At 41.2% G+C, this 14,878-nt stretch overlaps 1 protein-coding gene across 3 annotated transcripts; it reads left to right on the top strand.

Annotated features, from left to right (window-relative positions):
• Positions 1-525: 525 nt before the first annotated feature.
• On the top strand, positions 526-14,189 carry LOC116716122 (ADP-ribosylation factor GTPase-activating protein 2-like). 3 transcript variants are annotated; one of them, XM_032556969.1, is made up of 17 exons: positions 526-644; positions 4,125-4,243; positions 4,333-4,405; positions 4,482-4,613; positions 4,935-5,015; positions 5,771-5,870; positions 6,914-6,970; positions 7,868-7,912; positions 8,372-8,424; positions 9,665-9,801; positions 9,883-10,014; positions 10,094-10,222; positions 11,238-11,390; positions 11,467-11,593; positions 11,666-11,753; positions 13,575-13,699; positions 13,776-14,189. In XM_032556969.1, exons 1-17 carry the CDS (start codon positions 573-575, stop codon positions 13,794-13,796), a joined length of 1,644 nt encoding a protein of 547 aa, XP_032412860.1. In that variant the 5' UTR covers positions 526-572; the 3' UTR covers positions 13,797-14,189. The 3 variants fall into 3 exon arrangements, with proteins under 3 accessions (XP_032412860.1, XP_032412862.1, XP_032412861.1); XM_032556971.1 differs by lacking the exon at positions 4,935-5,015; XM_032556970.1 differs by lacking the exon at positions 7,868-7,912.
• The last annotated feature ends 689 nt before the right edge of the window (positions 14,190-14,878 follow it).

Raw genomic sequence — 14,878 nt, 5'->3', positions numbered from 1 at the left:
TTTAATTTACTTCTGTAATCTCTTTGTTTCTTCTTTTGCTGTTCTACCATTTTAACCAGGAACCAGACCTGAAAATATGTAATGGGGCTTTCCATTTTATTTATCTGTTTATTTATTTTCAAACACATGATAGAAATCTATCTAAAACTTGCTGCATCCTTGTAACATTATATGGCTGACCAGTAGTTGTCACCATCTTTATGTCATGTTATATTGCTGAAACATCCTGTGGGACATGGTGTCCATATTCATCTCTGTACTGAGTTAAAAATTATGTTCGCAAAAATTTGGTCAGTCATCAATAATCGCGTGTAATAATCCCATTATCATCTTAATGCTGATTGGTTGATAGAATTACATTATGTATTATTTGGAAACCGTTAATGAATTTAACATTTTTCTGTCTGAAACGAGTATTTTCAATTAAACTGCTGTGGCATAGATTTGCTTTACTTTTTAAAAATATGTGTATATGTATATTAATTATTACAAAATTGCTTTCGCTTTTCTATGGTCCACGCGACTTTCTGTAGTGACGTCAGCTCGTGGAACTTGTCACCCACAGTGGCAAGATGGCTACGGAACCAAATAAGACCGAAATCCTGACGATTTTCAAAAGATTGAGATCAATTCCTACAAACAAGGTAACGGTATTCGATGTCGTTGATCTGTGTTCTGTTGCTATTTGAGTTTACCTTTAACCGGCATACGTTGGTTTAATTTACATATTTGGTTAGTAGCAGTTAGCATCTGCTGCTAAGTGAAGCTAACGGCAGCTAAGAGCTAGCAGCTAGCGGGAGCTAATGCTTTCCCATTGAAAACTACGGAGAACAGGAGCTAACAGCTGCTAGCCTGCCGGTCCCCGAGTCAAACCCAAAGGCCACGTAAACGGTTCGTGTTTCCCTGGAAGAAAACCTGATAGCTTCGCTGCTTTGAAGCCTTGTCACTGGAAAAAACGTATCGGCTTTAATAGAATATTGTTTTTATCAGTCACAGAAAACAAATATGAATGCCAATATCGAGTTAATTCGCCGCATTGATCGCTTTGCTAATAGTTAAGTCAAGCTGTGTCTGATATGTTACAGCTCTTAAAACCTCAGGTTGAAAATGATGTCACACATTTTTCATCAAAGCCATTTAATTTGTTCTCCTTCATCTGTATTTGTGGTATTTCTTCATCCCTGTTTATCGCTTAGAAACCACCTATTATTGCTTCACTGAAACATGACCAGATGGAACAGAAATATGATGTTGCGTAAGTGAACTGTGATTGATCCTACAAAATATAATATATATTTTGGTCTACTCAGGCCACATTCACCATTTCGGATACATTCATGATGAAGCTGAGTTTTTAGCTAATTTTAAAAATCTTTCCTTAAACAGCTCGTTTTTGGCTGATTGCAAAAACAGCTTCAGAAGTTTTAGATTATAGTTATAGTTTGTTAGTTGTTTACTTACTGAAGTTTTTACTTTCAGGTATAATAACTATATAATCTGTTGCATTTGGTTTTAGACACGAGTTTAGATTTAAACCTTTTTCTTCCTGGTAAAGGCTGTTTGTCCTTCATAGATTAAAACCCTGACAGTGACTTGGAACCATGACAAATATTTTAAATCTAATAATTGTAAGTTAGTTTGATGTTTGTGACTCAGAGTTCTGTCAGCTTAGCAACTATTTTAGCAGGCGGAAGTGGAACAGCTGTTATTAATCAATCAATCAATCAAATTTTATTTGTATAGCACGGGAGGTTGGAGATATTAATATAATTTAAGAGATAAAAGTTGAGCATTTCTGTTCATCAAAAGCACCAAAGCTGAACGCTTCCAGCTTTTGCTGTGAAAGGTAATCAAATGTAAAAAAGTATGTTGTTTAATTAACTTTGTTTATTAAAATAAGATATAACTTAGGAACATGTGTAATGATACATAAATGGATATAATCTTGAGAGAGACTTTTTTTAAAAAAACAGAATCTGACCTCAACATGTCGCTCATCAAGCCATTTACGTCTTTCACTGTGTTGGTAGTTTTGTAACATGTTTCTAAATGACCTGCCATCAGTCTGTAAATGCAGATACATCATCAGTCTGAGAGGAACAAAAACTGTCTGACACTAATGAGTAACTCAACATCTTGAACCATGTGAGAATCTATTTGTTCTTGAAGTTGTTGCGTCTGGTTTGTTTGCTACTATCAGAGATCTTCTATTGTCTGCTAGGAAGTTTATTTCTGTTCACTGAATCCGGTTTGACTTGTTCTCACAGGAATCTTAAATCATTTAGGGATGAGTCAGTCACATTGATGAAGACATTCCACAAATACTGATGCTGAATTTCACATCACTCATATGTTTGACTTTTAGGTGGATGCAGCTCAGTGGGACACGCTGGTTTCATTTAGCATCTATTCCCCCAACCACAGGCTGAGAGCCTGAACTTTGTGTTTTATTGCTTAACAAATTCCTGAATCGTTACTCCACAAAGTTCAGTCGACATTTATTACTGAGCCTGGTTGGTTCTGCTGTGAAAGGCAAATCTTCCTTTCCACTGTCACCATGTGCATGATCAGGAGGGTCAGTGAATCCATGAAACAAACTGGTTTTTTATTAACGTTTTTACTGAATAGCATAGATCAGGGGTGTCAAACTCCAGTCCTCAAGGGCCAAAGTCCTGCAGTTTTTAGATGTGCCACAGGTACAAAACACTGGAATGAAATGGCTTCATTACCTCCTTCTTGTGTAGATCAATTATCAGAGCCTTGCTAATGACCTAATTATTCTATTCAGGTGGTGCAGCAGAGACACATCTAAAAGTTGCAGGGCAGCGGCCCTTAAGGGCTGGAGTTTGACGCCTGCGGCAAAGATGGATGGATAGATAGATAGACAGACAGACAGACAGATAGATAGATAGATAGATAGATAGATTTTATTACAGACTCAAATTACATAAAAAAGAAAACAAATACCAAAAAAGAATAAAAAGTACAAGTGCATAACAGACACAACAAAACTGTAAAGCATTATAATGAGGATCAAACTGAAGAAATTGATGGTATATTTCTGTTTTTCTGGAGATAACCTTTGCTCTGAACCAGAGCTATTTAAATAAACTGTATACAAAAGTTACATTAATATAATAAAAAATATGTATGTATTTTTATAATTTTATGTTGTACAAATGATCCAATAATTATTGGTCCGTCTACAATCTCTCTCATTTCATCCAGAAAACCTTTGAATATGTTTCCAGGTTTATCTATCTTTACTTAGAAAATATTCCTAAAAATGATGATAATATGGTAAAAATACTCACAGACATAATGAATGTGCACACAGTGAATAATAATAACACATCAAATGTGAGGACTGGACTCTGCTTGACTTTCTCAAACTAAAACATTGAACAAAGTAAATGGAAAAAAATAAATTTTTCCTATTTATTGTTTTTGGTTGTCATGTTTAATTTTGGATATTTAATATATTCTTCGGTTCCAGTGTTAGGTTTATTAGTCTTTGATCTGATCAGATACATAATCATTTTAGCTCTTATGAGACAAAATTAATTAAAACTAACTTGTTACAAAAATCTGTTCTTTACAGAGCAATTCAGGAGTGGATTAAATTACCTAAAGACTTTCAATTTAAAAAGCACATTCTTTTAAAATAGCACTGAAATCTTATTTTTATTAAATATAATTTTTTTAAATCTAGCTTTATGTATGTAATTTGCCAAATATCATGTCTGATTAATCTTGCTATATTATCGTTAATGCCAAAGTGGTCTGTGTGTGGTATGAATATTTTTGTGTTTTGGATTTCTGGAAGATTGATAACCGCTTTGATGTAAACTAATGGGGATTCGAATAAATAAACAAATCAATATATTACTTGAAAATGGTATCAAAACAACAATATTATTTCTGGGTTGATTTATCGTCCATCAGAATTTGCTGTCGTGACAGACCTCACCATGCTTTACTGGTTAAAGTTGTTTTCTGTTTGACTGACTGGTGAGTTTCTCCTCTGTGGGTGTTGGACGTTGGGCAACTTTATTAATTACATTTATTGCCATTGCTCAGTGTTTTCAGCAGTACAACGAGATGAATTTGTGTTTCCTGTGCAGGTTTGCTTCGACTGCGCTGCCAAAAACCCGAGCTGGGCCAGCATCTCGCACGGCGTGTTCCTGTGCATCGACTGCTCCGGCATCCACCGCTCGCTGGGCGTCCACCTCAGCTTCATCAGGTGGGCCTCAGACCGCCACAGCTCAGCAGCTTCAGCGTGTAAACGCCGATGAGCAGCTTCAGTCTGACACACAGTTCATTTCTCCTCAGATCCACAGAGTTAGACTCCAACTGGAACTGGTTCCAGCTCAGATGCATGCAGGTCGGAGGGAACGCCAACGCGGTGAGATCGCTGCTCTGAGGTCAGGTGACGTTTGGCCTCCTGGCGCCGTGGTAACGCTTTCCACTTCCTCCTGTAGACGGCCTTCTTCCGTCAGCACGGCTGCTCCACCAACGACACCAACGCCAAGTACAACAGCCGCGCCGCCCAGATGTACCGGGAGAAGATCCGGCAGCTGGCTAACGCAGCGCTGTCAAAGTACGGCACCGAGGTGAGAACCAAGATGGCCGGGGCTAAATTTGATCTTCCAGAGAAATCAAACAAACATCAGATCTACTGGTAATGCAGAGAAGAAGCAGCCGTCATCTCCTTCTGTCTGCTTATACAACCTGAGCTAACAGGATCTTTGACTTGTTACAAAATGCTGATAAAGACATTTATCAGTGTGTGTGTGTGTGTGTGGCAGCTCTGCACATCCTGTCCAGAGTACACAGGGTGTGTAATTCCTACAGTAATATAATAAACATATCTTTAACATTAGAATAAAAAGAAAAGTAGTAATTAGAGTAATAAGGTGCTGCTGCTGTTGCAGCTGTGGATCGATTCGTCTGCAGGAGGAGCGTCTGCCGCCGCCGAGAAGAAGGACGACGACTTCTTCGCTGAACATTCACAGGTTCCACTTGATCCTAACTTTATTTAAGAAGCTACTTTCACATTTAGTAATAGTAACAAAAATAATGATAATAATACACTATATTTAAAAATATAGTTTCAAATGTATTAGACTGAATTTGGGAAGCTGATATGAGGATGTGAGAATAAATGATGAATAAAAACATTTTTAATCATCTGTAAACAGAATACACTAGAGCTGAAAATACTATGAAAATATGCAACTGCAATATTATTCAATTCCTTCGGGATTTAAATTTTTTTGCCAATCAAAATCAATGATTTTGGTGATCTGCAAGAAATTTTGATATTTTTTCTTCGTTATGAAATCTACATATAGAAAAACGATGAAAGGAAAAACAAGCAGACTGGACACAAAAAATATTTTTATTTTTTAAAGAACTTAAATAGCTCGATTTTTACAGTAATCTGTTGAATTTACATGAATTTCCACGATCGCAGAATTGCGAGAAACTAGACAAACTAATTCTTGTTTAATGTGATGTCAGGTTGTGGTTAAAGTTGCCAGCTCACTCCAATCAGCCTGACCATCTGTGAATTCAGTCCGTCCGTCCAGCTGATGGAACATTACAGCCTGATGTTATAACAGCCCAGCAGGGGGTTGCAGTGATTGTTGCAGTTAAAGCTTCAGTGAACAACGTGCTACATTATTATAGACGAGTTGGAACTGAATCGTTTAGCACGTCTGTGCATTTCGTTATTCATCAGTAGCATTCTTTTCTTCTCTCTATTCAGTTCTCTAATGAGTGGAGCATAGCGCCCCCTGCAGAGCAGAACGGAGCAACTGTTTCCCCCCAGCTGACCGACTCGGCGCCTAAAGCCCAGGATGACGGCCGTAAGTGAAGCACAGCAGTCGGAGTGTTTACCTTGAAGGTTCCTGTTGGTGATGCAGAAGTTCATGTCTATCCTGTGTGTTTAATCCCAGGATTTAACCGGATTACAGGAGATGAAGCAGGAACATCAGAAAAACAAGCAGCACTAAGCTTTTTACAAACACAAACCTTTAGTTTCACATTAACCTACATGTTTAATCTCAGGGTGGAATCACAAGCAGGAGCTTCTCCTCTCAAATTTCATGAAGTTTTCAGTTCAGATGAGTTCAAATTTATCTTGTTGGGGCTGCAACTAACTGCAGTTGTAGTATTTGATCATTTGGACTAATTTTCGGATAAAAAACTTTACAAATTCTGCAGATTTTTCATTTAAGCATTTTTTACAGAAAATTTTAAATACATTACAGGATGCAAAAAAACAAAATTCTCTTTTAAATAATAAAATAAACATTTTGTGGCCTAAAATCTAATTACAGCAATCTGAACCAAGTGAACCTAAGTTTTTCAGGCAAAAAGGTTTTTAATCTTTAATGCAAAATGTTTGTATTTTGTACAGTTTTGGCTTAATTGCAGCTCTGAATATGTTGTTTATTTTCAGGAAATTATCTTTTTGGTCTCCAGTTAAGAATTAATTGATTATTAAATTAGTTCATGATTATTTCAGTAGTCCTGATCATGATTAACTGTTTCTGCCCTAACGTGTCATTTTCCTCTATTCTCTCATATTTTGATGTAAACCTGCTTGTATTCAGTAAATAAAGGAACATTCTGCATGTCAACAATCACATGTTCAAATCTTTGTTAGACAAAAAATATACAAAAATATTGGAATCAAGTCAAAGTAAGCAGATGTTGATCCATCTGTGAAGAATCTTTCTTCTTCATATATGCAGTTAGACATGGAGTCGTTACTTTGACTGGACCTCTCTAATGTTGCTGTAGACGGTTGGATTCCTATGTCTTCTCCCGTTATGTTTATGACTGTATATGATCAATGCAGAGCGTTTCTGCTGGTTTCAGTCGTGTTTAATCCGTCCTGTTACAGAACCAGAGGACGGGCCGAGCATCGACGGTCTGAGCACGTCGCCCAAAGCCTCCATTGGTGAGTAAATCCTCATATCGTCTGATTTAATGCTTCTGAAGTTCAGAGCTTCTCCCAGTTTCTGAGCCAGAAAGTTTCAGATAAACATCCTGGTTGATGTTAAAATATGATTTTATGTTTGAGAAAAACTCTCTGTGACAAGAAGATCCCACGGAAAACCAGATACTTTCCTAAGTTGACACACAACTGGTTCATCTTTTGAGTTTAGGAAGAAATAATTCATAAATCAGGGTAAAAATAATATTTATTATAAAATGTTCAGGTTCTGGACTGGACAAGTGAGAAGGAAACCGTCAGAAAGCCTGAAACGGCCTCATCAAGACGCTATTCTTCTTTTTATTAAACCTTTTTATAAACACGATGAAACTTAATGAGATCAAAGATCTGTTTTACTAAAAGGTTCTGGCAATCACTCAGTTAAAACTGTTTCAGTCTCCATTTTACATTAAAAGATGCAAACAAGCAAGTAATTCTATTTCTTTTTTTTCTTTTAAATAAGCATTTTATTGCCTAAAATGCAATAACTGCATTAATCTAGTGAACGTTTGATCATTTGTAGCATCTGTTTCTAAATATCCTGACTATGAAAAGGTTGGTTTTTATCTTAAGTGCAAAATGTTCATATATTTTGTAGAGCTTTGGCTTTTGCTCTGTGTTGTTCTTTTAGGATCTGTGCGTTCCAGGTAATGAGTGGATAAACCACTAAGTTAGTTGATGATTATTTCAATAATCGATTCATCAGTTCAGCTCTAAAACATTTAGCAGAAGTTTCCATTTTAGTGATTAATTCCCATAAATCAGAACCAGGTTGGAGCTTTTATCTGAGCTCAGATGTTCCTGTTTGCTGAGTCTCCTCTGTGCTGTAACTATGGATCTGTCGGCCATCTTGTACCATAGCGGACTCCATGCGTTTGTCCCCGCAGAGCGGCCCGCCGACTGCAGGTGAAGGTTTGCTGCATGGCGTTTCACAGCCTCCATGCTGCCGTGTGGCCAGATGTTTGTTTCTTCCTGACCAGAGCATCTTAATCCGGCTGCTTGTGTGTTAGAAACGGCTTTGTGCCTCCGGCCTTTGTGTGGGTAATAATCGGTTTTCTGCTTGAAGCTTTTCAAACGGAGCATTTTGACAGAGACCCGCCGCTGATGGACGCTTTAATGACACAAACAATCCCTGCTCTGACAGCTGATTGGCTCAGTTTAAATTCCTTCTCCTCGTCTCGCTGGTTCCCATGAAGTTACAGGAGACAGAGGAGAAGCGCTGCGCTGCACTGCGGAGACGACCTGAGCCGACCTTTTACTGCCACTGTTACACAATTAACCGAACTAAAGAAGCATCTACAGCTAAAGCTTCGTTTCTCTGATGAAAACATGCTGAGAGCTGAGAAACGTTCTGCTGTGTTGCAGATGTGAAGCCATCCATCATTGGGAAGAAGAAACCCATGGCTGCTAAGAAAGGGGTGAGAATCAAACACCAGATTATGATTATTTATTTTCTATGCATATCAATCAACATGAACAAATCACAAGAGGCTAATTTTCATCTGCAGTAGGTTAGAGGAAGAGATCAAAATATTACAAGCATAACAACACACACGTCATTACTGTAAGAAAAAAATACAAAAACAGTCAATTTAAAAATTATTCAAAACATGAGTACAATTTTTATTGATTTTCTAAACAGTTCAAAGATGTAACAGTTTGTTTTTGTAGGTAATAAAAACCCCACTTCATCCTGCTACTTTGTTTATAATATTCTCAGTTTATTCTCATATTGTTTTGACTTTGTAAACTTTTTTTCTCATAATACAACATTTGTCATGTTTTGAGTATATTTCTGTATTGTGACACCAGGATTTTATTCTGTTCATTTTTATTTTTAAAAATCTTTTTTTGGCCTGACCCTAGTACTTTGTCGTAACAAACACAGGAAATAGAATCAAAAGGGAAAAAGTAAAAATGACAGCAAGTATAAAAACTCACTCCACTAAATGGAAGTCATCCAGACCACTAGGTGGAGTCTAGAGTTTGTAATATTACCAACGTAAATATGCTGATCCTCTATAATGTAAAAACCTGTGTTTGAAATACAGATGGAGTGTAACTCACCTTTTTTTTATTCCTCCAACTTTCTTTTTGACATGCTGTCTTTACTGCGGCTCTGGTCCCAGTTGAGTCCCCCTAGTGGTCTGGAGGATTTCTGTTTAGTGGGTGAAGCATTTTAAACTTGCTGCTGTTTTTGCTGTTTGCAGCATTTCCTTTTGCTTTTACTTCCTGTGATCGCAACATTTTTTCTTTTCCTTTTTTTTTGGTTGTAGGTTTTTTTCTTGGAACATTTTTGTTTGCAAAATTTTTCTGTTGCATTTTTTGTGTTTTGTGTCAATCATGGTTTTTTGCAGCACATTTCTCTGTCACCTCCTTGAAGCTCGGTGTTCACTTATTTACTGAAGTGAGGGAAACAGCTGAATCATGAGGATCAGGGCTGCTGTAACTTTATCGTTCTGCATAAATCTGTAAACGTGCCTCAGTTCCTTTTAAGTCTGTAACTTTTCCACTTTTTTTTCAACCACCAACTTGAGTGAATTGTATTGGGATTTTATGTGAGGAACCAAAATTATGAAGTGGAGTAGAAAATGATTCCAGACTTTCCTTTTCTACAAATATAAATCTGATTAGTGCGGTGTGCTTCTGTTGCTGCAGCTCGGAGCAAAGAAAGGTCTGGGTGCGCAGAAGGTGAGCAGCAAAAGCTTCTCTGAGGTGGAGAAGCAGGCGCAGGTGGCCGAGAAGCTGAGGGAGGAGCAGGTGGCCGAGGCCAAGAAGCAAGCCGAGGAGTCCATGTGAGGAAGCCGCTCCCGCTTTCTGTCGGCGGTAAGTCAGGCGGCGCAGACGTGTGACGGCGTTGCGTGTTTCCGCTGCAGAGTGGCGTCCATGCGGCTGGCGTACCAGGAGCTACAGATCGACAGGAAGATGGAGGAGAAGAAGCTGCAGAACCTGGAGGGGAAGAAGAGGGAGCAGGCGGAGCGGCTGGGGATGGGCTTCGGCGGCCGCAGGTAACCGGTCCGGTCCGGGTTCTGCTCAGGTCTGTGCCGGTGTTCTGGACTTAAACGTGACTCTGGTTTCCTGTCGCAGCGTCGTGTCTCACTCCGTGATGTCAGAGATGCAGGTGATCGAGCAGGAGACGCCGGTAGGAGCCAAGACGTCGTCCCGCTCCAAACTGGACCTGTTTGACGAGCCGGGATTCACCTCCGGACCCCCAAAGTACGACACACACGCACACACACACACACACACACACACACACACACACACACACACCCGCCCCTTCCTCACATATTTTCATAGTTTTTTACTGTTTGGTATTTATTTCACTAAATGATGAAATTGAAATAATGAAAATAATTCCGATCTGGTTTATTTAGGTATTTTATTTGTAACCAACATGTTAGAAATTAGAGATGCACCGATCCATTTTTCACTTCAGATTCCAATATCTGAGGTTTGGTGTTCAAAAACAGCTGAATTGACTCAAAACGTTTTATTTTTAACACAGACATAAATGAACTGAATTACGAATGTATTTGATGACGGCACCAGTACAGCACAAATACACCAGTAGCTCCACCAGTTTGGTCAAACAGAATGAACAACTTTCATTTGTTCATTCTGCTCAGTTAGTTACATAAATAATAAACTGACCAAAATAAACTGCAACAAACCTTCTTTCAAATGATTCAAAAAGTTCAGTTAGGAATAATAAATATAAAATAAAGAAGTATGATGTCATTCAGAGCACAACACATAGAACTAGACTGAGTAGATCTGTCCTGATGGATCGGCTACCGATCGAATATCCAGTTTGATATTTTGAAGCAATCTTGAGAAAAAAAGATTTTTTGATAAAACGTTTTGGTGCTAGCAAAGTGTTTTGTTTTTTTTCAGTCGTATTGAAATTGGTTTATTTTGTAAAACTGCAATGGAAACATTTTTTCTGCGTCACATGATCAACAAGCGGACACAAACCACAATGATTTATTGTGTGAACAAACTTATTCACATGTGATTTTAATTTTATTTCTTATTTAATAGAAACAGAACAATTTCAAAACCAGGTTTTTTCTACATTAGTTCAGTATCAAAGTTTTGTGCATATTTGTTCCAGAGCTCATGTCCATCTGGAATTGTTTTGGGGATCGATCCAGATATCAATGTTGGATCGGTATATTTCTAATCAGAACCGGCTGAGCAGCGTGTTCTGACCCATTCTGCTCTCCAGGTACAAGGACAACCCGTTCACGGTGGGAGACGGCTTCGGGTCGCGGTGGGACGCCGACGGCGGCACCGCCTCGTTCACCGCCGCCTGGGCTCTGGAGAAGGACGAGCCCAAGGAGGAATTCACCATCTCCAGCATCCAGCCAATCGGAGAGAGGTATCCGCTCATCCTCACGCAGCCCAACTCTCCGGATCGGCTCCGGTTCTGATGCTGCTTCTCCTTCTGGGTTCAGGCTGCCCAGCCGGAGGAAAGCCGAGGCGTCGTCCGCCGGGTCGGAGTCCAGCGAGGCCAGGCAGAAGTTCGCCAACGCCAAGGCCATCTCCTCCGACATGTTCTTCGGTCGGGAGAGCAACGCCGAGGTGAGCGGCCGTTTGGGCCGGACCCGCTTTGACGAAGCAGAACCCGTCAGCTGACTGTGTTCTTCCTGTCAGTACGAGGCAAAGACGAAGCTGGAGAGTCTGTCGGGCAGCAGCTCCATCAGCTCCGCAGATCTGTTCGGAGACGGCAGCGACAGCAGAGGTGAGACCCGGCATCCCAACACCGTTCAGCAGCGGGCGACCCGACTGACGCCGCTGCGTTCACCAGCGGGCGACCCGACTGACGCCGCTGCGTTCACCAGCGGGCGACCCGACTGACGCCGCTGCGTTCACCAGCGGGCGACCCGACTGACGCCGCTGCGTTCACCAGCGGGCGACCCGACTGACGCCGCTGCGTTCACCAGCGGGCGACCCGACTGACGGCGCTGCGTTCAGCAGCGGGCGACCCGACTGACGCCGCTGCGTTCACCAGCGGGCGACCCGACTGACGGCGCTGCGTTCAGCAGCGGGCGACCCGACTGACGCCGCTGCGTTCACCAGCGGGCGACCCGACTGACGCCGCTGCGTTCACCAGCGGGCGACCCGACTGACGCCGCTGCGTTCGGGTCGCGTTGGGGTCAGAAACCGTTTAATTAAAAGGCTCTGTGAACGAAGCCAAACTGTTTCCAGGCAACAATGAACCTGCAGTCGACCCGGTTTCTGATCCCACAGGAAGCTGCAGGAAACCAGAGATCCGGCCTTTGGCTCCTTCCAACAAAACCTGTTTATTAAGTCTGAGATATTTACATTATTGTAGCTTTTCTCTTTGTAAAATTCATGTTTCCTTTTGAAAATAGGAAAACCTTTTAATTTGTTCTGGTTAAAAATATTGGTTTTAGCCGGTTGAATCCCAATTGGTAAAATAAGATATAGTACAAAGTAAATGTTTACAATATGGTAGTAAGGTATTTTTAGGAATAGCTCAGATTTTATCACGAGCCTGGGGCCAACATTGATTCTGATCCATCCATCCATCCATCCATCCATCTTCTTCCACTCGGGGTCGGGTCGCGGGGTCAGCAGCTTCAGAAGGGAGGCCCAGACTTCCCTCCCCAGCCACTTCTTCCAGCTCTTCTGGGGGAATCCCGAGGCGTTCCCAGGCCAGCCGAGAGACATCGTCCCTCCAGCGTGTCCTGGGTCTTCCCCTCCTCCCGGTGGGACCTGAACACCTCACCAGGGAGGCGTCCATCCTGACCAGATGCCCGAGCCTCAACTTTCTCCTCTCGATGTGAAGGAGCAGCGGCTCTACTCTGAGTCCCTCCCGGATGACAGAGCTTCTCTCTCTAAGGGAGAGCCCAGACACCCTGCAGAGAAAACCCATTTCGGCCGCTTGTATCCGCGATCTCGTTCTTTCGGTCATGACCCAAAGCTCATGACCATAGATGAGGGTGGGAACGTAGATCGACCGGTAAATCGAGAGCTTCGCTTTTTGGCTCAGCTCTCTCTTCACCATGACGGACCGGTACAGCGCCGCTTCACAGCAGACGCTGCGCCAATCCGCCTGTCGATCTCCAGCTCCCCCAAAACACACAATATTGTCAATTTTTATTCATTTCACATAAATACAGCTGAAGTTCTGAGAATACAGATAAAAAGTCTCGTTTAACTGGTGGGATAAAATACAATCGACAACATTATTATGGGAAGAAATTTTCCTTCACACTGATTTTAACATTCATTCGTTTCTAAAGTCTTCAGGAAACGTGTCAGATGCTAATGCTAGCTAGCTAGCTTCCTGTGTGTTTTGATAGGACCTGTTGATGTGATTCATTTTTGGTTGGTTGTCCGCAGAAAGAACAGTTCTCCTGATTCTGGAACTGAATGTTTTTAGCTTGATCCATTTGATTTTCTGGTACCAGTTCCAGCTGTAGTCGGTCCAAAAGGTGTAAAAGTACAGAAATCGTTCCTGCTCCAATCAGTCTCGTTAGGTAGCTAACAGGGACTACTTTCAGCGGCGGACTCAGCGCTGTGCTTCCTCCCGCAGGCCGGGTTTCGGGTTTAGACAGCGTTCTTCCCTCCGGCCCGGACATGGCCCAGTTCAAGCAGGGGGTGAAAACCGTAGCGGGGAAGATGGCCGTCCTCGCCAACGGTGTGATGAACACCATCCAGGTGAGTCATGCGGCGCTTCACTAGCATCTCCGTCGCTCTTCTTCTTCACCTCACTGAGACTGGCGTTGTTTCCCAGGACCGCTACGGGTCGTACTGAGCGGCGCCGGCAGAACCAACTGGCATCGCTCCAAACGGACGTGCGCGTTTGGAGCGAGGAGACGGGCGAGACGCGGGAAGGCTTGCATGGGAAAGACGGCGTCCCCTGTCCTGTCCTCCACTAGAGACAGTATTTCTTCCCTCATTAGCAGAATCGTGACTTTTATTTTCATAAACCATCAGAAAGTATCGAATCTTTTCTAAAACACCCGTTGTTCTGTCCACAACCTGCTGGTCGTAGATTTTCAACCTGAGGACTTAAATCTTTATTTTCTTTATCCAGAAATTAATGTGATTTTGATTCGTAACATTTAAAGTTTTTGTTTTATTGTGATACTAAAGACAAGGCGCCGTGTTTCATAAATCCATCATGTTTAAAAGCTGCTGACTTTCAGTTGAGTTTGGTTGTTTTTCTGCTATGAGAAGAACTGATTTCAGGTCAGTCCTGAGCTGACGGCCGGGCAATATGGAGACAAATCAGGGCCAGAAAGTTTGTTTAAAAAAAACATTTGAATGAGAAATTTTGAACTTCCATCTGTTTCAAAGTAATTTTTTTTAGTTGAAATAATTTTAGTTTTAAATATTTTTCCCAGTTAATTGTTTATCTTCAAATTTCAAATCTTTATTTTCAGTTTTCAAATAATTTTTTCAGTTTCAGATTTGTTTTGTTCAGTAACATTTTATTATGTTTTTCACAGTTAAAAATAATCAGTTAAATATTTTTGTTCCAGCTTTTAAATTATTTTCCTTTGGTAAGCAAGTTTTATGGCCCTTATTTAGCTCCGTAAAGCATTTCTGACCTCTGCTGACAGTTAAACAGCTTAGCCCTGATGCAAACCTCTGGGTTGGCCCAGCAGAGGTCAGAGGTCACAGCTCATGGATGGAGGACCTGACTATGCATCCCGACTGTCTGAGCCTCAAGTCTGCTATAAATGACCTCAGATTCAGTTTTTACAGTTTTAAATCTAAAACCTTTCGCAGATTGTTTCCATTTCAGAAACGGTTCGATGTGATAAACCCGGACCGGGTCGCTGAACCGGGCCGCCGGGTTCTGAGCAGACTCGACGTTCAGCAGATGTTTGT

Source organism: Xiphophorus hellerii, chromosome 24 (genome assembly GCF_003331165.1).
Source record: "Xiphophorus hellerii strain 12219 chromosome 24, Xiphophorus_hellerii-4.1, whole genome shotgun sequence".
Taxonomy (NCBI): Eukaryota; Metazoa; Chordata; class Actinopteri; order Cyprinodontiformes; family Poeciliidae; genus Xiphophorus; species Xiphophorus hellerii.
The sequence above is the reverse complement of the archived record's forward strand: the minus strand, read 5'-3'. Positions and strand labels throughout refer to the sequence as shown.